Source organism: Hippopotamus amphibius, chromosome 1 (genome assembly GCF_030028045.1).
Source record: "Hippopotamus amphibius kiboko isolate mHipAmp2 chromosome 1, mHipAmp2.hap2, whole genome shotgun sequence".
Lineage (NCBI taxonomy): Eukaryota > Metazoa > Chordata > Mammalia > Artiodactyla > Hippopotamidae > Hippopotamus > Hippopotamus amphibius.
The window spans coordinates 127,594,394-127,619,480 of NC_080186.1; the positions used below are offsets into that span (position 1 = coordinate 127,594,394).

Genomic DNA, 25,087 nt, shown 5'->3' on the forward strand with positions numbered 1-25,087 from the left:
AGTTAGAGATCAGTTAAGCTGTAAATGCGTGTGTTTGGGATGCTAGGAGCTGGACCTGGGCCACCACTGGTCCAGGCACCAACAAGTCATCTTCCTCCCTGCAAAGACCCAACCACAGGTTCCGCCTGGGACCCCCTCCTAAGCACCTTCCTTCCTGCTGCTGCAGAGATGTGTCTTCCCACCACTCCACTGTGGATGCCAGTTTCAGCTCTGACCACATCTTCACCCCAGGGACCCCAGTTAGCCCTGGGGCTTCCCATCTCTTAGCCCTTATTTAGTTTTGTCCACCCCACAATAGTGGTGGGGTACCTCGACATCACAGAACACTATTCTCAACTTTTCTTTCCCTGGCTTCCCACAGGTGATTAGTTACTGATGTCTGGTTTCCCTGCGGACTTCTGATCCCCCTTCTCTGTGGAGACCTCCCTCGCTCAAGCTCCACTCTCTCTTATCTGTCATAACACCTCTTACTCTTTCCTCACCGCAATCTCCCTCCAGTCTCCTTTCACTGTAGCCAGAGAAACCTAGGTTGGTTACTCCTATGCTTAAAATCATCCCATTGCCTTCTGGGAAAAGGCCATGCTCCTTAGCTGGAATTGAAGGACCCTTGAGTTCTGGCCTCAGACAAACTCTCCCCTACCACTCCTCGGCCATGCCAAACTTCTTGCATTCCCTATGCTTTCAGGGACCCCTCCTGGCCCTTGCATTTCCTGTTCCCTTTGCTGCGGATGCCTCTCCCCTTTGTGGTAAACTCCGACTCATTTATTCATCATGACCGTATTCCAGGTTCTAGGCCAAGTATTCCTTCTTTCACCAATTACTTATTAATCACCTTCTTTGTGCCATGCACCTTTCTAGATTCTGGGGATTCAGTAGTGACTATAGCTGATAAAAATCCGAGCCTTCACGGAGATCTAGCGGAACGTACATGTCCTTGTTTGCATAGATATAGATTAATCTCTGAAATACACACACATATATATATATATCTTGCTAATTTAAAAAAGGTGTCTTAGCACTTAATCCTGAAGAAATTCATTCATTCCAAAGGACAACTTCTTAAAGGAGCAAGCAACCAACTATCCCACCCTGTGGTCTGTAACAGGGGTTATTAATTCAAGTGTCTAGAGCGGCCAGGCAGGTGCTGTAAATTAGTGGTCAGAGTGAAGACTAGCTTAGAAAAGTAAGGCATTTTTAGCGGGGCAGCCCCAAGAGCCTAGTGTGGTTGGGTCTTCCTATTTTTCCCGAGAAGCTGGAAATTTGGATTTTTTCACGTGAATTTGTCTCCTGATTTAAAATATTGGTAATTAAGTCATTTATTGAAATAGTATCAGCAAGAGCTCTGTTTGGCTGTGGGCTACCAGTTTTTCACTTTTGGTCCACAGCCAGCTTCCCCAGACTTTTCATGGACGCTTCCTGCTGCACCAGGCAGGCACTACAATCGTTTGGATACGAATGGACCCCAGCCATCACTGGGACGGGATTCGGGTCGGCTCCTCCTGCTGTACCCTAACTGGGCCTGAGGAGCTGGGTATAGTGGACGCCATCAAATAAGGGAATTCTGTTTCCAAAGGCGTGGAGCCAGAGACGGCTAAAAAGTTTAGCTCGGGATCAGCCCGAGTTCTAGGCCGCGCGGGAGTTAGAATTCTGGTCTCCGCCCTCAATTTAGAACTCTTTTCTCTTCACATTAAGGCAGGTTAGGAACGCGACCAGTGGCCAGAGGCCAAGAGCTTTCCAGGCTTCGTCTACCCAGTCCACGCTAGCGGCCCGTAAAAACTACAAGTTCCAGCATGCCCCGCTTCACAGACGACCCTCGCGCTGCCCTCCGGCACAAATCATCCCTCCGCTCCCCGTTTGCCCACATGCCGAACGTGCCGTTCCATGATTGGTTGTTACTCTTGTTGCTCGTAAGAACCCACTCCTGAGGCTGATTGACAGGTGCCTCGCAGCCTCCAAGGCACTCGACCAGGATGGGGGGCTGCTCAGCAAATAAAGCCTTAGTCCCCCTCGGCAGCGAGGCTTTGCTTTTGCTGGGAGTTCCCATGCGACGCTACTGTTGGAGGGCTTCCGGCCGGAGGCTATTAGATGGAACACCCGGAAGGCGGAAGTTCTAGGACGGAAGTGGCCGAGAGGAACGGAGAATGGCGGCGGCGGCCAGCTGGATTTGGCGTTGGGGCTGGGGCCGGCGGTGCCTAGGGAGGCCTGGGCTTCCCGGCCCCGGCCCTGGCCCCACTACACTTCTACTTTTTCTCCTGTTGCTGCGGCCTGTGGCTGCGGACATAACTGACGGCAACAGCGAACACCTCAAGCGGGAGCATTCGCTCATCAAGCCCTACCACGGTGAGGCCTGGGGCGGGAATGAGCTGAGGCTGAGGGCGAGGCTGGACGGGTTGGGGAAGGGGTGCCCTTCTGGTCAGAGCAGCTCTGTGGCTTCCCTGCCTCTGGCAAAGCCAGCCCTGGCTTGGCCTCTTACGCACTTGTCTGTGCCCGTGTCTGCCCACAGGGGTCGGTTCCAGCTCCACGCTCCTGTGGGACTTCCAAGGCAGCACAATGCTCACGAGCCAGTACGTGCGTCTAACCCCTGACGAACGCAGCAAAGAGGGCTCTATCTGGAACCACCTGGTGAGTGGCTCCTAAGAGGCTAGGCAGACCATTCAGGAAGCCACTACAGTCTTCAGCTTCCCAGACCTAAGCTTGGTTTGATGGCCGCCCCTCCCTCCCTCCCTCCCCCGCCCCCTTCCCCGCCTTGGTCACACCTGCCAGTAGTAACAGGTAATGGCTGTTGAAGTTACCACGTCAGGAGCGTGCTTGACATTTTGTACACCTTTCTCACTTCATTCCTTCAAAAGCCATGTGAAGTAACTGATGTTATCTCCCTTTCACTAACGAAGAAGCTAAGACTCAGAGTTGAAAGTGCCTCCCCCAAAGTCACATAGCCAGTAAGGAGTGGGGCTGTCATCTGCCTGAACTGAACCCTCTCATTAGTGGGGTAAATGGAACGAGTGGCGTTTTTATTGGGTATTTTGTGTGTTAGGCACTGACTTTAACGTGCCTTGTTGCACTTAATTCTCAGACTGATATAGAGGGCTTTGGTGACTGTATGCAGAGCTAATAGACAGTGAAGGGCGTAAACAACATGTAAACTCTGATCTGTTTCATATCCAAGACCAGCAGTTCACTTGCTACACCTGACCCCAGCCTGGACAGTGGAGGAACCCCTTAGAAATACTTGCAGCCCCAGTCCCCTTCCTCATGCTTGATTGAGGGTCTCGTCATCAGTGGATTCATAGGCAGTTTTAGTTTCTGTGACCTTTGTTGCAGAGGTCAGGGAGCCTCAGGTGTCACTGGCGTGTCATACATAAGCACTGGCCAAGATCAGCTGCTGTACAGACTCCATGCCAAGGAAGGTTAGGAAAGGGGTGAAAGGGGAATAACTGGGGGCAGAACCTACTCCTCCCCCAGCCTGCCTGATCCCAACCCTTCCCATGGCGTAAGCTGTTAGCCAGTGTCCTAGTTTTCTCTGTCACCCTGCTCTTTGGTCTCTTCTGGATGACCTTCCAGTTTAGTTGTGACAGCCCACACTGTCCTTGTGTTGCCTCATCTGACTGTTACCTCAGCTCCTGCTCTCCTTCCTGCTAAGGGCATCTGGGGATACTTTATTCAGCCTTTTCTCTCATCCTCAGAGCCTGGAGTCCCCAGGGAAGGGATAAATAAGCATTATGTCTGCACAGTCTGGCCCCTAGCGCTGGGCGTCTCCAGTCATTCGCTCTGTTAATTTTGTTCCAGCCTGTCTGGCTGCCATCTTGCCTCAGGACCTTTGCACTTGTTCCCTCCATCTGGGACACTGTCTCCTGGTCCCTCATGCTTGCTTTGTTCTTCTCACCTCATTAACTACTTTATTTCCCCCAGAGCCACATTCTGTCACATTATTCTGTTGTATAAATTTTTTTAAAATTTTATTTTGTATTAGAGTTTAGTTGATTTACAATGTTGTGTTAGTTTCAGGTGTACAATAAAGTGATTCATTTATACATATATCCATTGTTTTTTCAGATTCTTTTCACATATAATTATTACAGAATATTGGGTAGAGTTCCCTGTGCTATACAATAGGTCTTTGTCGATTATTTTATATGTAGTAGTGTGTATTTGTTAATCCCAGATTCTTAATTTATTCCTCCCCCATGTGTCCCATTTGGTAACCATAAGTTTGTTTTCGAAGTCTGTGAGTCTGTTTCTGTTTTGTAAATAAGTTCATTTGTATTTTTTTTTATTTTTTTTTAGACTTCATGTAGAAGTGATGTCATGATATTTGTCTTTGTCTGTCTTAGTATGATCATCTCTAGGTCCATCCATGTTGCTGCAAATGGCGTTATACCATTCCTTTTTATGGCCGAGTAATATTCCATTGTATACATGTACCACATTTTCTTTATCCATTCCTGTCAGTGGACATCTAGGTTGCTTCCATGTCTTGGCTATTTTAAATAGTGCTGCAGTGAACACTGGAGTGTGTGTATCTTTTCAAAGTAGAGGTTTGTCTGGGTATATGCCCCAGAGTGGGATTGCTGAATCATATGGTAGTTTCAGGAACCTCCATACTGTTCTCCATAGTGTCTGCACCAACTTACATTCCCACCAATAGCATAGGAGGGTTCCCCTTTCTCCACATCCTCTCCAGTATTTATTTTTGTAGACTTTTTTTTTAATTTATTTATTTTATTTATTTATTGGCTGTGTTGGGTCTTCATTGCTGCACATGGGCTTTCTCTAGTTGCTGCGAGTGGGGGCTCCTCTTCATTGCACAGGCTCCTCATTGTGGTGGCTTCTCCTGTTGTGGAGCACAGGCCCTAGGCGTGTGGGCTTCAATAGTTGCAGCACATGGGCTCAGCAGTTGTGGCTCATGGGCTCTAGAGCACAGGCTCAATAGTTGTGGCACACGGGCTTAGTTGCTCCGCGGCATGTGGAATTTTCCCAGGGCAGGGCTCGAACCCATGTCCCCTGCCTTGGCAGGCGGATTCTTTACCACTGCGCCACCTAGGAAGTCCTATTTTTGTAGACTTTTTGATGATGGCCATTCTGACTAGTGAGAGGCAATACCTTTTTTTTTTTTTTTTTTAATCCTTAAGTAGCTTTTTATTATATCATCCAAAGGAGCATAGGATTAGAGCCAGAGCAGTGGCATAAAGTGCTAAAGAAGATCAGGAGAGAGTTGACTTGTTAACTTCAGGCTGGGGTGAACATGGCTTCACGAAAGAGGTAGCACTTGAACAGAAGTAGATTCCTTCTTTCTCGAGAAGCTGGAACCCCTTTTTCTTTCTCCTACAAAACATCCATTCGGAATACTATTCTTTGCCAAAAGATAACATTTTGAAGTCATCTGAGGCCATCAAGGAGTTACAGGGTAAGAATCATGATAGGTTTCCAATTTTCTTCAACATGCAGTGTTATTTGCTGCTTCATGGAAGCTAGAGTGGTGGTGGCTGTGGTCTTGGGTTCCATGCCTGGGTCAGTGGAGGCAGCTTCCTGGCAGGTCTGTGGTTGCCTCTCCTCCACCAGTGAGGGCTGCTCAGGAGCTGGCATTCCTCTTACCAGATTAGGCAGCAGCCGTCGTCATTCTGGGGATCAGTAACATCGGCTCCAGCGGTCGCCTCTGCGGCACCTGAAAAAGTTTTTAAAGTGCCTCGGCCGAGCAGCTGCCTGCTCCTCCTTCCCCCGCCTGCTCCTCCTTCCCCCGCCTGCCCCTCCTTCCCCCGCCTGTCCCCTACCCTGAAGTGGCTCTCCCCACCCCCCCCAACCCAGCAGCAGCAGTAGCCACCAACTTGCTCCTCTACCCCTTGCCCATGGTGCTGCCCCAGAACCCCCTCCACTGCCCAGAGGCCACTGCCACCCGCCCACCTGCCTGCCCACCTGCCCGCCTGCCCACCTGCCCATCCAGCCCTTCATTGTAGTTTTGATTTGCATTTCTCTAATAATCAGCAATGTTGAGCATCTTTTCACATGCTTTTTGGCCATCTGTGTATCTTCCTTGGAGAAACGTCTATTTAGATCTGCCCATGTTTTGAGTGTGTTGTTTTTTTGATAGTGAGCTGCATGAGCTCTTTGTATATTTCAGAGATTAATCCCTTGTCGGTTGCTTCGTTTGCAAATGTTTTCTTCCATTCTGAGGGTTGTCTTTTCGTTTTGTTTATGGTTTCCTTTGCTGTACAAAACCTCTGAGTTTAATTAGGTCCCGTTTGTTTTCGGTTAACGTTTTTTTTTTTTGGCTATACTGTTTGGCATGCAGGATCTTAGTTCCCCAACCAGGGATTGAACCTGGGCCCCCTGCAGTGGAAGCATGGTGTCCAAACCACTGGACTGCGAGGGAGGTCCCCGTGTTTTTGGATAACTTTTTTTTTTTTTGTGGGATCTTCCTGGAGCAGGGATTGAACTCGTGTCCCCTGCATTGGCAGGCAGGTTCTTAACCACTGCGCCACCTAGGAAGCCCCCTGGGTAACTTTTAAAAATGATAATGTAGCCTTATATTTTTCAAGGACGTGAGTTCAGCATAGCATTAAAAAAAATTTTTGTTTTTAAGTGAGGTACAAATAGTGCCGAAACTGGTAGAAATTGATTCAGTCACAAGTAACTTAATTATGGTTGGAGGTAGTTGGTGGTTGGCAGTGGCACACGGCTGAGAGAATTCTGCAGTTGCCTTCATCAGGTTTTTCACTCAGGAATATAATTGTCCTGTCTTCCTTCCCCCACCTCCTGTTCAGTGGAATATAAATATTGCAGTTTGAGATCCTCTCTCTCTTTTTTTTTTTTTTTTTACTGTTATTATTATTTTTTTTTCTGTAGCTAATGAATTTTTTTTTTTAATTTTTTTGGGGGTACACCAGGTTCAATCATCTGTTTTTATACACATATCCCCATATTCCCTCCCTTCCTTGACTCCCCCACCTCGAGTCCCCCCCACCCTCCCCACCCCAGTCCTCTAAGGCATCTTCCATCCTCAAGTTGAGCAGTTTGAGATCCTCTCTTTTAAACACTATGAATAAGCCCAAGTTGTACATCATTTTTAAAAATTGAACTTGTATTTTCATTTCCCACACAGAAGTTTATCTTAATGCAGCATATTTAATGCTTGAAAATCTTATTGATTAGCCTATCATGTTCCTCTGCAACTAAAATAAGTGTAATAATTTAAGCTTTTTAACTTTGTTGGGAACTTGAAATTATCTTTTAATATTTTCTTGGGCATATTGTAATTACCAGTGGTTTACAGTTGATCAAAAGACATGCCTGACACATTACACAGTTTTGAATAATTTTTTACGCAAAGTAAACATTTAATGAAATGCATCTCATTGAGCTGTTCTCTCCCCACCCCCATTTGGATGGATGTCATTGTCAGAATGAGAAGCTTCAGCATGATTTCTGCTTTTTGTTCTTATCTGTGTGAATGCTGAAAACTTGTGTTTGCTTAAATAGTAGATGGAGATGCAGGGAGTTTTGTTATAGCAAGGTCACTCAATATTTTGAGCAACTTCAGTTTATAAACCCCAAATCAGGCAGTGATCTTTCATCAAAAATTTTAATGATGTATCAGCTGACTGCTATTTTTATTGTTGTTTTTAATTAATTAATTCATTTATTGGCTATGTTGGGTCTTTGTTGCTGCCCTTGGGCTTTCTCTAGTTGTGGGGAGCGGGGACTACTCTTCATTGTGGTGCATGGGCTTCTCATTGCAGTGGTTCCTCTTGTTGTGGAGCACGGGCTCTAGGCACATGGGCTTCAGTAGTTGTGGCACGTGGGCTCAGTAGTTGTGGCACACGGGCTTAGTTGCTCCGAGCCATGTGGGATCTTCCTGGAGCAGGGCTGGAACCCATGTCCCCTGCATTGCTAGGTGGATTCTTAACCACTGCTCCACCAAAGAAGTCCCCAGCTGGCTGTTAGGTCAGCTTTGCCTTGACATGGATAGACCTAAAAAGACTGTCATACAGAGTGAAGTAAATCAGAAAGAGAAAAACAAGTATTGTATAGTATCACTTATATGTGGAATCTAGGAAAATGGTACAGATGAACATACTTGCAAAGCAGAAATAGAATTACAGATGTAGAGAACTTACGGTTACCAAGGGGGGAAGGAGGGTGGGATGAATTGGGAGACTGGGATTGACATATATGCACTGCTATGTATAATATAAAATAAGTAACTAATGAGAACCTGCTGTATAGCACAGGGAACTCTAGTGAATGATCTGCAGTGATCTAAATGGGAAGGAAATCTAAAAAAGAGTGAATATATGTATATGTATAACTGATTCACTTTGCTATATAGCAGAAACTAACACAACATGGTAAAGCACCTATACTCCAATTAAAAAAAAAAAAAAGATTAGCTCTGCCTTTCACTTTGTTGCAAGCTAAGACACAGAAAGCACCTAATTGTAAAATGGTCTGTGACTGCCAGATGATTGATTCTGATTTAGTTGGCCTGGGGGAGGGCCAGGGCATTAAGATTTCTGAGCTCCCCGTGTAGCGCAGCTGTACAGCCAGGATGGAGGACCGTGGCCTTGTCATGTTCTGCTCTCAAAAGCAGCTTCTACATCAGTTCCAGTCCGCACCTCATCTGCTTAAAATCCTTCTCTATATATTGTCTGTATCATAGTATTCTGATGATCTGCAGTCTTACCTGCAGTACGTGGAGACTTTCTAAGGCCTGGATAGTCTTGGGAGTATCAGTTTCTAGGTCCTCAACTTCCATATGTACTGTTTCTTTTCTTTTTTTAAAAAATTTTATTTATTTTTGGCTGTGTTGGGTCTCCGTCGTTGCACATGGGCTTTCTCTAGTTGCAGCAAGCTGGGGCTACTCTTTGCTGCAGTGCATGGGCTTCTCAGTGCCATGGCTTCTCTTGTTGTGGAGCATGGGCTCTAGGCACACGGGCTTCAGTAGTTGTGGCACGTGGGCCCAGTAGTTGTGGCACACAGGCTTAGTTGCTCTGCCGCATGTGGGATCTTGCCAGACCAGGGCTTGAACCTGTGTCCCTTGCACTGGCAGGCAGATTCTTAACCACTGTGCCACCAGGGAAGTCCTGTACTCTTTCTTGAAACTGATCTTCCTGCAAACATGCGGGGACAGGAGGCAAGGTTTCCTTTCCCACCTTCCAGTGCACAGTTGCCCTTCTCAGAGGTACACCTCCCACCAGCTTGGGGTCTTATCTCAGTGCATTGTTCTCAGGCATAGAAGACTCCTGGGCACCAAAGAGGCCATTTGAAATCTTGGTTTCTGAGCAGAGTTTTGTGTATGTGAGATATGTTTTTAATTTTTTCTAGTATAAGAGGGCTTTTCTAGTTATCTTTATTTTTTTAAGTTATTGTTATTGATATCTAGTTTAATTTCATCCTAGTCAGGGAACAGATTCTATGATTTCAGTCCTTGGAGGCGTGTTGAGACTTGAAAATGGTTCTTCAGATGATCAGGATTTTGGGAAAACACTCCGTGTGTGCTTGCAGAGGGTGTGGATTCCCTGCTGGTTGAGGGAAGTGTGCCATTTAGTGCCGAGACCAGCTCGGCGACTCGAGGTGAGTGACGGGTGCCGCAAGCTTGAAGAAGACACAGACAGACTGAAGAGAAAAGTCGGGGGGTGGGTGGGGGCTCAAGACCTCTCGGATCAAGAGCCCTGCTGACTCATCCCAGGTTGCTTTTATTGAGTTCTTCAGCTAACATTCTCAGGTTACACCCATAAACAATCAAAGGCCTCACATGACTGAGGCAATTATCTTTGTTTGCTTCCTGGGTCCGAGTTGAGCAGGTGTGGATTTGAGCTGGGCCTGGAGAGCAAAACAGCCCTGGGGGCAGGAGACCTTGCTCAGATATTGGGGGTCTGTGCCCCAGCCCTGTTGGCCCCTCTGCGACTGTGCCTGTCTTAGGTTGTTCCTCCCTTGAGGAATCTTACCCGTCTCTGGCTAACCAGTCATCCTCTAGGGCCAAACAGGGTGATACAAGGAAGGCTCTATGCACCACCCCTGTTGGCCCCTCTGCGGCTGTGCCTGTCTTAGGTTATTCCTCCTCTGAGGAATCTTACCCGTCTTTGGCTAACCAGCCATCCTTCAGGGCCAAAACAGGGTGATATTAGTCTCCACGCCCCGCACCCTCAGCTCCTCCACTGCTCAAGCAGGACATTCTGAATCCCATCGCTCGGCCCACATACTTTAACATTTTCAAGGTTTCAGAAAGGTTCCCGAATGTCTTCCCACAATTTAGGTCCTTAGGTCAATTTTGCCGATTGGATTCCAATGTCTATAGCGTTCTGACATGTTCTCTCTTTTTGTTGGTTGTTGGGAGAGCTGCATTAAAGTGCCTGTGCGCAAACTTGTCTTTATCTTTGTAGTCTGTCAGTTTCTTGCTTTATATATTTTGAGACCAAAATTTCCCTGGAAAATGGAGTCCTTTGTCATTAAGAGTCCCCTTCTCAACCTTGTTATTGGTGTAGCTGCGCCAGCTTGCTCTTGCTTAGTGTTTGCATGCGATATCTTTTTCTGTCCTTTTCTTTTTCCCACTTCTTTATGTTTCTGAGTTGTCTCTTGTAAACAGCCTATAATTAGGCTTTGGGGCAGTTATTCATTTATTTTTATTGTGGTAAAATACAGTAACATAAAATTTACCGTGTAACCTTTTATTGTTTTTTTAATTTTAAATACTTTTTTTTGAAACCATTCTCTTCAATACGATACTCAGTGGCATTGAGACAATTTTTTTAAATGTAATGGTCACCACAAAGGAGGCAAGAATATACAACGGGAAAGAGACAGGCTGTTCAGCAAGTGGTGCTGGGAAAGCTGGACAGCTGTATGTAAATCAGTGAAGTTAGAACACTCCTTCACACCATACACAAAAATAAACTCAAAATGGCTTAAAGACTTAATTATAAGATGTGACACCATGAAACTCCTAGAAGAGAACACAGGCAGAACATTCTCTGACATAAATCGTACCAGTGTTTCCTTAGGTCAGTCTCCCAAAGCAATAGAAATAAAAGCAAAAATAAATAAATGGGACCTAAACAAACTTATAAGGTTTTGCACAGCAAGGGAAACCATAAACAAAATGAAAAGAAACCTCTGGACTGGGAGAAAGTATTTGCAAATGATGTGACCGACAAGGGCTTACTTTCCAAAATATACAAACAGCTCATACAATTCAATAACAACAACAACAAAAAAAAACCCGATCAAAAAATGGGCAGAAGACCTAAATAGGCCTTTCGCCAAAGAAGACATACAGATTGGCCAGGAGGTACATGAAAAGCTGCTCATCATCTCTAATTATAAGAGAAATGCAAATCAAAACTACACCAGTCAGATTGGCCATCATTAAAAAGTCTACAAATAATAAATGCTGGAGAGGATGTGGAGAAAAGGGAACCCTCCTACACTGTTGGTGGGAATGTAAATTGGTGCAGCCAGTATGGAGATTCCTCAAAAAACTAAAAATAGAGTTGCCATATGATCCAGCAATCCCACTCTGGATATATATCCAGACAAAACTCTAATTTGAAAAGATACATGCACCCCAGTGTTCATTGCAGTGCTGTTTACAGTAGCGAAGACATGGAGACAACCTAAATGTCCATCGACAGATGAATGGATAAAGATGTGCTATGTATATACAGTGGAATATTACTCAGCTATAAAAAAGAATGAAATCATGCCATTTGCAGCAACATGGATGGACCTAGAGATTATCATACTAAATGAAGTAAGTCAGATGGAGAAAGACAGATATCATATGATATCACTTGTATTTGGAATCTAAAATATGACACATATGAACATATCTATGATACAGAAACAGACTCACAGACATAGAGAACAGACTTGTGGTTGCCAAGAGGAAGGGGGGTGGGGAAGGGAAGGATTGGGAGTTTGGGATTAGCAGATGCACACTTATATAGAGATGGGTAAACAACAAGATCTTCCTGTATGGCACAGGGAACTACATTCACTCTCCTGTGATAAACCATAATGGAAAAGAATATGATAAAGAATGTATGTGTGTGTGTGTGTATAACTGAGTCACTTTGCTGTACAGCAGAAATTAACATCGTAAGTCAGTCTTCAATAAAAGTTTAAAAATGTAATGGCTGCCAACAAAAAATTAGTTTTGATTCCTGTAAATATGTATCTGCATGAAAAAGAATAAAATTTCTCAAATTTTTTTTTATTGTGGTAAAATATACATGACATAGAATTTACCTTCTTAACCACTTGTAAGTATACAGTTTAGTGGCATTACGTACATTCACCTTATCGTGCGGCCATCACCACCTTCCACCTCCAGAACTTTTTCATCGTCCCAAGCTGAAACTGTACTCATTAAACACTAACTCCCCGTTCCCCGCCTCCCCACAGCCCCTGGTAACCACTATTCTTTCTTTTTCTGAATTTGACTCTTCTAGGCACCTCACATAAATGGAGTCATAGAATATTTGCCCATATCTGGCTTAGTTACTGTAATATCTGCAGGTTTCATCCATGCTGTAGCATATATTAGTACTTCATTCCTCTTTATGGCTAAATAATATTCCTCTGTGTGTGCGTGTGCACACACGAGTGTGTACACACACCACGTTGTGTTTACCCATTCATCTGTTGGTGGACACCGGGTGGTTTCCACCTTTTGGCTGTTGTGAACAGTGCTGCTGTGTACATGAGTGGACATAGGTGGCTGTTGGAGCACCTCTTTTCACTTTTTTTGGTAAATACCTAGGAAGTGGAGTTGCTGGGTCATACGGTAACTCTTTGTTTAACTTTTTGAGGACCCCAAACTGTTTTCCACAGCAACCACACCATTTTACATTCCCACCAGCATTGCACCAAGGTTCCAATTTCTCCACGTCTTTGCACTACTTATTTTCCATTTTTTTGGTAATAGCCATCCGAATGGGTGTGAAGTGGTATCTTGTGGTTTTGATTTGCATTTCTCTAATTAATGATGTTGAGCATCTTTTCATGTGCTTACTAGCCATTTGTATATCTTTTTCTACGAAAAAATGGCTATCCAAGTCCTTTGCCCATTTTTGAATTCGGTTGTTTTTTGTTGTTGAGTTTTAGGAGTTCTCTTTATATTCTGGACATTATCAGTATATGATTTGGAAATACCTTTTCTCATTCTGTGGGTTTTTTCATTCTTTTGATGTTCTTTGATGTGTAAAAGGTTTTAATTTTGATGAAATCCAATATTTTTTTTTTAGTCTGTACTCTGTTATCATATCCAGGAAATTATTGCTAAATCCGGTGTTGTGAAGATTTTCCCTGTTTTTTCCTGAGTTTTATAGTTTTAGCTCTCGTTTGTCTTTCATCTGTTATTTATTTTTAAAATTAAACTTTTTATTTTGAGATAATTGTAGATTCACATGCAGTTGTAGGAAAAAATACAGAGATTAAGAGGTACAGACTTCCAGTTATAAAATGAATAAGTCATGGGAATGTAATGTACAGCATAGGGAATGTGGTCTGTAATATTGCAGTAACTTGCTCTGGTGACAGATAGTTACTAAACTTATTGTGGTGATTAAATCGTATGTAAATATCAAATCCCTATGTGGTACACCTGAAGCTAATATAATATTGTATGTCAACTATATGTCATTAAAAGAGAAAAGAAAAGAATACAGGGAGATCCTGTGTACCCTTACCAGCATTTAGTCTGTCTACATTTAGTAAAATTACTGATACATTTGACTTTAATCTACCGTCTTACTATTGACTTTCTGTTTGTACTGACTGTTCTCTGTTCATTTTTCTCTCTGGTCTTGGCTTCTTTTGGGTTGGTTAATTTTTATTCCACTTTTATTCTTCTATTAGCTTGAAAGTTTTGTGCTTACTTCCCAATATTTTAATGGTTACTCCGGAGTTTAAAACATGTTTGACCAAAGTCTAATGATAGCACGTACTTTTAACTTCTTCCAGGACAATGAAAGGCTTTTAGAACACTTTAACTCCTTTTACCCTGTTATTAATCTTTCTGTTTTATATCACACAAAACATTATTATTTTATGTAGTCAAATATTTATTTAGATTTTTAGTCTTGTATTTGCTTTCGTCATTGCTCTTCATTCCTACCTCAATCTCTGACTTTACATCTGGATCTGGATCACTTTTCTTCTCCCTGAAGAATGAAAGATAGTTTTAATGTTTTTGTCTGAAAATGTTTTAATTTCACCTTCATTTGGGGGGGGGCGGGGTTACATATGTTAACCTATTTATTATAGGCTAGCAGCGTTTCGAACGGTGGTGCTTCTGCTGTCCTTCCATCTCTGCAGTCTTCTAATGGCTGGCCTTCCTGTGATGGCAGAAGTGGTGTTGGTTATGCAGGAACCACAGTGTCAGATCCCCACCACTTGTCTCTTCACCTTGGTTTTGTCACAGAAGGAGCAAGTGTACTTGGTGTGCTGGCTAACTTCAGATCTCTTCACCATTTTCCTGAGGGGGGCACCATAACAGGTCCTGTATTTACTGACAGTCTGGACCTTCTTAGTGTGTTTAGCCGTGTTGTTGAAAACTAGGTCTAAGCCCAAAAAGCACCTTCATTCTTGAAGGATACATTTGCTGAATATAGAATCCTGTGTTGATTGTTACTTCCTTTCAGCTGCAAACCTATCAGTCTATTGTCTTCCTGCTCCTAGTGTTTCTGTTGAGAATTCCTGGATCAGGCTCATTATAGAAGGTGACCTGTCTTTCGCTTCTGGTTGCTTTTGAGAGTAGCTGGGCTGCTGTTGTTTTCTCCCTCCCTCTCTCCCTCCCTTCCTTCCTCCTTCCCTTTCTCTGTTTTTGTTTATATCTTTTCTCTTCATGTGCCTGGTATTTTTGGTTGTGTACCAGATATTGTGTTTGTAAGATTTTTTGTTGAAATGAGGCCTGGGTGAGTCTGTTTAGTCTAATTTCAGGGACTGTGAGGACTCATAGCTGAGCTACGGTCCCTAGGAGGCGTTTCTCATTCATTCTTACTTTTCAGGTGCAGTTTTTGTTGTCTCAGGCCAAAGCAAGACTGGTTCACCAAGCCTTCCACCCACTAAGCAGGTCTTGGACTCACATTCTGTGCCCGTATGTCCTTGAGACCTGGTTCTTCTTACCTCACAGTTGCTCCTCCAGAATCTGCAGAGTCTCCCAGAGCCAGTGAACTGTCAGGAACTGGGAGGGCTGACTTCACACTGTCAGGTTGTCGTGCAGGTGCCTGCTAAGCCCATGTTCTCAGGGGCCGGGTGTCCTCACCTGGGCTCCTGGTGCCCAGGCCCAGAACAGTGACTCCGGTAAGTCAGTGATGCACAAGCCAGATCACCCACGGTGAGACATAGAGTTTTATTCTTTATTTGAGTTTTTTCTGATTACAGAAGTAATATGTTCAATATAGAAGATTCAGACATAGAAAGTAAACATTCCCCTCCCAGAGTTAGCGTTCATTAATGTTGGTTCGTATTTCTTTCATTTCCTTCTTTCTCTACATATACACTGATTTCTTTCTCTTTCAAAAGTAAGCACATAGAGCTATACTGTTTTGCAGCTCATCTTTCCTCTCTCAGTGTCTTGATGTCTTGATCTTGGACTGTAAGTGCTTGTGGATCACCCTCATTCTGTTAAAAAGCTGCAACAGCCACATTGCCCCAAAGGAGACGGGAGCACCCGCAGTCCCCTGGATTGTTTGAGCTGTGTTTCTCTCCATCCTCATCTCATTGCTGTTAGCACTCTCTTTAACAGTTGCCAGTCTGATAAGTCAGCAATATCTTGTTTTAGTTTGCCTTTCTGATTGGCCTTTGTTTAATTATTTGCTCACACACCCATCTGCAGACTTTCCCTAAGTAGATTTTCGTCAGAATGAGTGTCAACACCATAGTTTTCATGAGTAACTTCCTGGTAGGTAAGGCCAGGCTGGTTTCCTTGCTGTGGGCCGGGCCCAGCTTTGCACCTGGTGTTCCTGGCTGCTGGGAAGCAGCTGCCTTCCCTCACATCACAGTAGCCCGGAGGCCCCAGAACTGACCCTTCCAGCCCCAGCCCAGATGCTGTCACCACCCCAAGGCTGGGCTGAGACTGCAAGAGGCTGGAGGTATAGTGACTGAGAGCTTGGGGTTTGGAGTCAGCCAGACCTGGGTTTGAGTCCCTCACTTTGGAGGGTTGGTTAGGAGCGAAGACGAGGGGGATGGGAGGCCAGAAAGGAGTTGGTGCAGTTTGTGTTACAGGCCATGGCAGGTATAGACAACAGCACAAGTTTCCAAGTCAGACAGACCTGGGTGTGAATTAGGACCATTCACTTACCTGCTATGGACAAGTTATTTTGTCTCTAAATGTGTTTTCTTTTTTTATAAAATATGTGACTCAAATGGGGTTAGTAATCCTTCCACAGGATCCCGGGGGGCAGGAGCAGTGGGGATGGAGAAGAAACAGGGCTAACAGGTTTGGCTGGTGTTGAGGAAAGTAAATCAAAGTGTGAGAACCGGCCCAGGAGGAGACTGGGCCTCAGCAGCCTTGGCACACTCTGTGGCCCCCCCTTCCCACCTGGGAGGCCCAGCAGCCCCTCCCTCCCTGCTGAGAACACTGGGGGGTGGGGGGTCTGTCGGTGGCGGGGACACTCCTGACGCTGCTGCCTGGCTCTGTTCTGAGTGTCGTCTCTGCTGGATCACCTCCGTCTGGCAGGCAGGCCTGGGGAGCTCTGAGCAGCCCTCTCTGCTCTCCTAGCCTTGCTTCCTCAAGGACTGGGAGATGCACGTCCACTTCAAAGTCCACGGCGCAGGGAAGAAGAATCTCCATGGAGACGGCATCGCCTTGTGGTACACCCGGGACCGCCTGGTGCCAGGTAGGGTGGCGCTTGCCCAAGTGGGGCCTGTGCGTCTGTGGCCAGGGACCCTCCCCTCTGCGCCTGCCTGTTAGGGCGCTGCTTCTCCTCTTTGAGGAAACCTGGGACCTGGGGGCAGCTGGAGGGAGCGTTCTGTTAGAAGATGCTGCTGTGGCTCAGCCTGTGCCCACTGCGGCCTGGTGTTCAACACCCCCCGAGGGGGTGTGTTTCTATTCCATCATTTTAAAAAGGAAAAAACAAGGAAGACTGTGTGACAGAGACCATCTGTGGCCCACAAAGCCTAAAATATTTGCTCTCAGGCCTTGGACAGAAAGTTGGTGACCCCTGGGTTATGCGATAGTCCTTACTGCAATGGCTGCCTGGTTTTCACAGGCTGGGTGTTCCCTTGTCACCTGACACCTGAGAGCATATAGGCAGGTGCTGGTCCTTCACAGTTCAGGGTTCAAACTTGAGTCCTCTCTGCCACCCCCCGAGACCATCCTCCAGTCCCCCATCCCACCCTCACTTAGAGATCCCTTCTCTTTCCTGGGAGAATGACCACAGATTAACCTCTTTTGGCCCCACCCATGCTGGCATTACTTTGTCCTTCACGTACCCATGGGGCAGCTCCAATTTCTCCCATTATAGGAGCATCTCCTTCTAATTCCAGGGCCTGTGTTTGGAAGCAAAGACAACTTCCATGGCTTAGCCATCTTCCTGGACACGTATCCCAACGATGAGACCACGGAGGTAGGCCCCTGCTCTCCCCAGAGCAGGACGGGACTTCTCCGTGGTTCCTGCATGAGAGGAGCCTGCAGGGATCAGGGTGGTGGGTGCCCTGCAACCGCCCATGGGTCAGGTTGGCCTCGGAGTAACCAGTGTCTCATCTCAGCGCGTGTTCCCGTACATCTCCGTGATGGTGAACAATGGCTCCCTGTCCTACGACCACAGCAAGGACGGCCGCTGGACTGAGCTGGCGGGCTGCACGGCTGACTTCCGCAACCGCGATCACGACACCTTCCTGGCCGTGCGCTACTCCCGGGGTCGCCTGACGGTGAGCAGGCAGGAGGGGTGGCTCTGCGGGGACTGGGAAGGCGGGCAGGCCGGCCCCGGGCTGCCGTTGACCTGCTGGCCGGCCGCAGGTGATGACGGACCTGGAGGACAAGAACGAGTGGAAGAACTGCATTGACATCACGGGCGTGCGCCTGCCCACCGGCTACTACTTCGGCGCCTCGGCCGGCACCGGCGACTTGTCCGGTGAGTGTGTGGGCTGCGTGAGGCGTCAGGTCTCAGTCTGACCTTCCCTGGTCTGTTGGGAGCTTGTGACACAGCCGGTCCCTTTCCTCCCTGACCTTCCTTCACTTGGTTCCATGCCCGCCTGGTTTTCTTCCTCCTGTTCCCATATCCATGAGCAGTCCCTCAGCCGCCGTCTCGCTCTGTCATCTAGGAGCTGGGGGGCTTTGAATCTGGACGCATGGACCCCCAGATTTCCATCTCCAGACCTGTGTTACCAGTAGCCTACTCAGCATCTCTGCCTGGTCCCAGCAGACCTCTCAGCCTTCACACACCCATAGCCAGAGACAGAAACAAACCTCTGTCCTTGTAGTTGCTCAGGTCAAAACACCATGGTGTCGTTCTGGCCTCTGCTTTTTCTCTCACACGCCACCTCCCATCCGTTGGCGGGTCCTGCTGGCTTCCTCTTCACCCTGCTGCAGACCACTTTTCTCCCTTCCTTTACTGCCCGCAGGTCTGGGCCACTGTCCTCCCTCACTCGGGCAACCACAGGAGCCTCCCGGGGGGCCCCTCTTCCCACGCCAGCCCCAACAGCTTCTCTCAGCACAGCAGCGGAGCTGCTCCTCCCACCTCACGCAGAGTCAGGGCCCGCGTCCCTCCCGGCGGTGGCCTGCTGGGCCCCGTGTGCCGCCTTGCCATCCCGCTCCCTGGCGACACTGCCTCCGCTGCTCTCCAGACCCCTCCTGCCCTCCTGCCTTGGGTCTTCGTGCTTGCGTCTCTGCCTTGGCTCCTCCAGGTCTTGCTCAGATGTCACTTCCTCAGCGGGGCCGTCCCTCATCTAAAATCGCGCACACATGCATCCCAGTCCCCTGCACGCTTCCCGTCACCTTTCCTAGCTTTATGTTTCTTCATAGCACTTAACCGTTCTGGAATCTACCATATAATTTATTTCATTGTCTGTGTCCCCCTCACTGAATTGTAAGCTCCACAGAGTCAGGGCTCTGTCTTGTTTGGCCCACAGTGAGAGCTGTAAGCTTTGGGATGCTGCCTTCCTGCAGAGGCCTCTTGGGGCCACCAGACCTGAGTGGCACTTGATGGTGGACCTGGTCCCTTCTCAGGGCCCTCGGGAGGCACCAGGCCCGGGGCCGGCGCTGCCAACCAGAGCTGGGAAGGAATGTGGAGGACCAGTCAGAGGCTTGTTTATTGTCAGGTAGATGTTTCTGGGGCCTGTGAGCCAACCATCGTCCAGGAGCCTCCCCCTCACCATGCAAGTGTCTGGGTCCACTTGGTCCCCAGAGTGTCTGTTTTTGGGGGGTTTTGTTTTAAAATTCTTAATGTGGAAACTCCAATTATATACCCATAAGAGGGGAGATGGTCTAATAAGCCCCTGGTTGCTGTTAACCAGCTTCAGTAATTGCCAGCTCATGGCCCATTCCATCTGTGGATTCCCTACGGTCCTTCTCCAGGTTACCTGGCATTCCATCTGACAGTGTTTCGGTGGGTGTCATGAGACGGTTGTGGGAACAGAGCCCCAGGTCTGTGACAGGTAGATGTTCTCTGCGGCTGTGCGGAGAGGCCCGGGAGGGCGGTGGAGGGGCTGTGCACGCAGTAGTGTCTGACTGTTAGTTGGCGGGTTCTGCATGCCAGCCTCCCATCGGGCGTCACACGGGTAAAGGCACGTGGTGTGTTCTTAGGTAGGTGGCGGTCCCCTTCCCCTTTTATACAGCTGAGACCGTTGGGCATTTGGGAGTTGAAGGGATCTTGTCAAATTCCTGCACACAGGGAGCGGCAGAGCTCAGACGGGACCTGCTGGCTGACTGCAGAGTCCGTATTTGTCCCTGGGCTTGTAGGAGCTCCACATACTGGGTGTCAGGGTGTCAGGTATGGCTGGGCTCTGTGCAGCCTGGCTGCAGCATCCTTGCTCTTTAGGCTCTCCCTCTTCCGGGCCTTTTCTCAGGTTCCAGTCAGCTGGCTGAGCTGTTCGCTGGGGTCAGCTGACCAGGACCCTCGTCTTGGTTCTGCGCTTCAGCCTCCGCGTCTCAAAGGTGGGGTGGTCAGTTACTGTCCGTGTCATTTAGAGGTTCTCTCCTGCCCATACTGGCTGGACCCAGGCCTTTCTCAGGTGCAGCCTCTGACCGTGTGTCAGGCCGGGCTGTCAGCCGGCTGCCAAGTCGTTCGTCTGCATCCTGTGCTTGGGTCTCTGACAGAAACGTCTGGCAGCTGCCTGCCCTTGGGAGGATCAGGCTTCTCAGCCAGCTGTAGAACAACGTGTGGTTCCTTACCTGGTTCTGTTTTCAAGGACATACTGTCTGCAGGCAGTGTCTCTCTCGTCTGTGCTGTCTCATTTACACACCTTGATAACCACGCAGGACGGAGATGACCACCCCCATTTACAAACAGGAAACAGCCTCACAGAGGGCAGCAGCGCCAGGAGTAGACCCAGTGACTTTGATTGTAGTACGCGTCCTGTTTCCTGTCTGCTCTGCCTCCTCCCAGGTTTCTTATTACTGAGTTCTGGAGGTATTCCAGCCTCTGGAATACTGCCTGCTGGGGGCTGCTGGTTCTCTCCGGGGCACCTGGCTGCTTTATGTGGTGGGGGGCAGGGGACTGCAGCAGCTCCAGGCCGCTTAGAAGCTGACTCTCATCCTGCAGACAATCATGACATCATCTCCATGAAGCTGTTCCAGCTGATGGTGGAGCACACACCTGAGGAGGAGAACATCGACTGGACCAAGATCGAGCCCAGCGTCAACTTGCTCAAGTCACCCAAAGGTGTGCACTCGCAGCTCCTCCCGGCCGGGGCCCGGGCCGGCCTGGGCAAGCACCCGGGGTCCATCTGCCCTTCCCTGGTCCACCCAGGCCCCTGGATCAGCACATAGTACTCACGAGCAGGGGTGCGAGCCCCTGGCGTCTGCATCCTCCTGCACTCAGTGCTGGGATAAAGGCCAGGGAAGCTAAAGGGGCTGTTTGTGGCGTGGGTGGTGTGGGGGGCTCGCTGATACCTCAGTTTGTGGCCTCAGTGAACAGCCTGGACGTAGGTCCTGTGAGTGCTGGGAGAGCTGATCCTCAGGCTTCCTCAGCTAGGAGGAGGTAAAAGGCAGGATGCGAACTTGAGTTTTGGCAAAACCCCAAGCCTGAGCTCTTCCCAGCGTGCTAATCAGCCACATCTCCGTCCTCACGGAGTGAGGGTTCTCGTGAGGGACGTGAGGCCCCTGTGTGTGTGGAGAAATCATCTCAGGAGCCAGAGTCGTGCATGTGGGCCCAGCGGGTGATGGAGCACCAGTGGAATCCAACATTTTATGTGACAGCTCACTTTTTAAAGATTTAAGTTGCTTTTAAATGTTTTGGGGGCAAACAAATCCTGCTGTAGACCACTGTTTTTCAGCCTTTGGTTGAAGGCTTTCTGCCGCCAGGGGCTTTCGGACACATCTGCTCCAGCACTCCTGGCAACACCATGTGGCTGGCCAGGAAGGGGCCACCTCGTTTTCAGACTGGTGGACCCACTGGGGTAGAGGGTCAGAGCAGAAGGAGGGGGTTGGGGGTCAGAGCCCTGGGAGACCCCCTAGGAGCCACCCAACGCATCCAGATGTGGATGAGGGCAGCCTGTGGCCAGGGCTGTGTTTCTTCAGGTGGGGACCTAGGACCACTGCACTGGGCCGGGGGTGGGCTTGGGAAAGAAGGTCCTGGGCCTGTCAGGGAGACCCCAGGAGTCCCGTGTCCACCAGCTTCATGTAGCAGCAGGCACCTCAGCCTGGATCCCTGGGAGCCCCTGCCCCTCACCGGTGCGGGGTGAGCAGGCACGGCTGCCGCCTCTGCGGTGGGTGTGGGGGCCACGTCGGGCTGTCGCCCCGCTGCCCCGTCTCCTGGGAGCCCGCGCGGCCTCTCACCCTCCCCTCTCTCTTCCCTCAGACAACGTGGACGACCCGACGGGCAACTTCCGCAGCGGGCCCCTGACGGGCTGGCGGGTGTTCCTGCTGCTGCTGTGCGCGCTGCTGGGCATCATCGTGTGCGCCGTGGTGGGGGCCGTGGTGTTCCAGAAGCGGCAGGAGCGGAACAAGCGTTTCTACTGAGCGTGAGCGGCCGGCGCTAGGCTTGGGGAAGGGCCTTGGCGCTAATGTGAACTTTTTTTTTACTAGGGTTGTAAAAGAAAAATAAGATGACCTTATTTCTTAACCATTTCAAAGAAATAATTAAAGTATTTTCATACATTTTGCTTCTTGCCCAGTGGGGACAGGCTGCAGGGCTGCGGGGGAATAAGGGTTTGACATCCCCACCGCTGGGGGCAGAGGCCCTGCCCTGTGCCAGCCTCTCGGGAGCAGGGGGTCTGTGCCTGTGCTGGGCCAAGACCCCGGCAGGTGGCTGTGGAACACTGGAGGCCCCCAGACCACACTGGGGTGGGCGCCTGAGGATGCGAGCAGTGATCTTGTTCTGTGCTGTGTAGTGTGTGTGGCAGGAGAGGGGGCCAGCTGGGGAGTCTGGGCCTTCCTGTTCACCCTCTGAGCTTATTCCCGAGGCAGACCCTTGGGTGAGGCTGGAGGAGCAGTCTGGGGCCCAGAGTGTGATGGTTTGCTAAATAAAGTGAAATAATCAACCTCAGCTGTGTGGCTGTCCTAAGAGGCTTGCTTTTCTTTTCTTCAAATGACTTCCAGCCGGCCATGCTTTACAGCTCCTAGCCTCATCCCCTCGGGCCTGGGGCACAACCCCAGCAGGCAGGTACTGTGGTCCCCATTTCCCAGGTAGGGAATCACAGCTCTCACAGGTCAAGCAAAACTCACCCTGTGTGACACAGCTGGTGGGGTCATGGGGGCGGGGACTGTGCCATCTCCACGTGCCCTGGGCCTCTGTGTGGAAGGATCCAGTGGGGAGAGGGTGTGGTTCCCATGCGGAGGGTGTGATCTCCCAAGGGAACTCGGAGCTCCGAGTGGTCTGGAAGGGATCGTGGGTGCAGGAGGGCAGGCTGGGGTCAGCAGTGGTGTTCCCTTTGGCGCCATGAAGGGTCAAAGGCACTTCAGGGAGAGGAAAGCCCACAGCGGAAAGTGCTGTGTGTGTGACAGCCTCTGAGGCGCTCCCCGCAGCGCGGCTGGCTCCTATGTCCAGTCCTCCCCTGACCCCCTCCCGCCATGGGTCAGGGCCTCCATCCAGTCCAGTGTCTTCCCACTCACAGTTAAACAACATTTCAGCCATCACTGACTTCTTTATCATGTTCCTTCTCCCTAAAAACGAGTCACGGGATAGCCAATAAATTGAGTTTCTTTTTTTTTTGGCCGTGCTGCCTGCAGCAGGTAGGCATGCAGGATCTAGTTCCCCGACCAGGGATCAAACTCGTGCTCCCTGCTGTGGAAGTGCGGAGTCTTAGCCACTGGACCACCAGGCAAGTCCCCAAGAGAGTTTCTTCACAATCTCCTTTTTTCTTCTTTCCTGCAAGGACTCGGTTTGGACGTCTTTCCGGTACAGAGTAACCTTTGTTCTGCACGCATAGGTGTGCCTGTGTCGGTCCTCACTGGATGGCCCTCCTCCGAAGGCTCCAGGCATACCGCTCAGTGTGTTTGCTGGTAACGACCACTGTCAGCCACCAGACAGCGTAAAACGTGGCCGCAAACTGGCCAGTCACAGATGTGCACCAGCCTGCACGGCCTCCGTGAACGCTCTGGTCGCGGACTTGGCGATAGCACCGAGGCTGTTGATCAGCTCATCCTTGGTGTCCACGATAGTGAGGGCTCCATCTTACTTGTCTGGAATGGGATTGAGTGCGGCTCTTTCCTGGAGTCTGGTTGGCTGGGACCCATCAAGCTTTCATATCATGATTTCGTGCAGAGCACTGACGAATGTGGAATAAGCTCCCTCAGGAAGAGCTCTCTCTTCGAGTAGAAAGTGTTGATGCTCAGGGACACCGGCTGGGCAACTTCTGCCTGAAAGGCAGACGTCTCAGCCTGCTCCTCCATCAGCTGGTCTTGGGTCTGGGTTCCCTCAAGCGCCTTGGCTGAGGAGGCACACAGGCTCTGCGCGGACGCAGCTCCAGGACACAGGAGCAGCGGGGAGTCCCTCTTAGAGCACGGCACATCCCGCTTCCTGTTGCCGCCAGGCTTTTTGTGATTGACACTATCAGTTTGGTTTTCATTGTAAAATACATAGTGTAGAAGTAGATGAGGCGAAGGGGGAGAACTTTTCTCCTCAGTCTTTCATGCTCACTCCCAGACCTCTTTGTTGATCTGCTCTTAACTGTCTCCTGTGCCTCTGATATGTCCTGCGCACACACGGGTTAGGTGTTGAGAGACTGTTCACAAGCTTCACCTAGAGGTCTGAGCTGCGTTTCCCTCGCACAGATCTGGGAGCTTGTTCATGAAGCTGTGAGAGTAAACATGATCCTCCTTACTGAAGTATTTAATTGAGCACTTTCCTCAAAACAGTTTGTTTACCCGAAAAGTCGCTAACAGTGAGCGCTTACTAAGTGCCAGATGTGGTTCTGGGCGGTTGATGTGGGTTAACTCACTTCTGTCTGCTGTTCACCCATGCGGCTGCCCAGGGGCTGCTAGGGAGCGTGGCTCCACCTCACTGGGCATCTCCATCCTGGAGGGGAGTGCCGGTCCACACTGACACCCACGGCCGAGGCCTGGAGTCTGGAACCTTCCGTGGCCGCAGCAGCCACATCCTCAGCGCCACACTCTTGGCCTCCCCTGAATTCCTGAAATAGGCACGTCTGTTCCTATATGGTTCTTACCCTTGACTGCATGTCACAGTCACCTGGAAGACGAAAGCGAGCCTGTCTTGTTCTCCAGCTCTGGTTTAAGAAGTCGGTGGGGCCCGGGCAAAGGCAGTCACACTCCCTTCCCTGCCCGGCTGGTTCTCGTGAGTGTCCAGGCTCGAGAACCAGCTGGTGTTGGGTTACTAATTGGAAGGCAGAGCTTAAAATGATGGTGCTGGTCTGTGCTAGGCTGTCAGGGTCTTGTCTGCATCCCTTTCAAAGTTCACACCCAGAGGTTCTTCCTCTGAAGGTTAGATGGTTAGATGTGTGTTCTTAATCTGTCATGTCACACACATGG

The 25,087-nt window shown here is 49.1% G+C and overlaps 1 protein-coding gene across 1 annotated transcript; it reads left to right on the top strand.

Annotated features, from left to right (window-relative positions):
• Positions 1-2,095: 2,095 nt before the first annotated feature.
• Positions 2,096-22,643, top strand: LMAN2 (lectin, mannose binding 2). Its single transcript, XM_057728147.1, has 8 exons — positions 2,096-2,340; positions 2,504-2,622; positions 16,718-16,835; positions 17,485-17,564; positions 17,707-17,868; positions 17,957-18,071; positions 20,700-20,819; positions 21,957-22,643. Exons 1-8 carry the CDS (start codon positions 2,142-2,144, stop codon positions 22,115-22,117), a joined length of 1,074 nt encoding a protein of 357 aa, XP_057584130.1. The 5' UTR covers positions 2,096-2,141; the 3' UTR covers positions 22,118-22,643.
• Positions 22,644-25,087: the final 2,444 nt, after the last annotated feature.

What these genes read in the sequence shown, in the direction of transcription:
- LMAN2 (XM_057728147.1), top strand. Translation starts at nt 2,142, where the DNA reads ATGGCGGCGGCGGCCAGCTGGATTTGGCGTTGGGGCTGGGGCCGGCGG. An exon ending in CCGGGACCGCCTGGTGCCAG is followed by an intron (nt 16,836 to 17,484) that starts GTAGGGTGGCGC and finishes TTCTAATTCCAG; the next exon opens with GGCCTGTGTTTGGAAGCAAA. An exon ending in CGGCACCGGCGACTTGTCCG is followed by an intron (nt 18,072 to 20,699) that starts GTGAGTGTGTGG and finishes CTCATCCTGCAG; the next exon opens with ACAATCATGACATCATCTCC.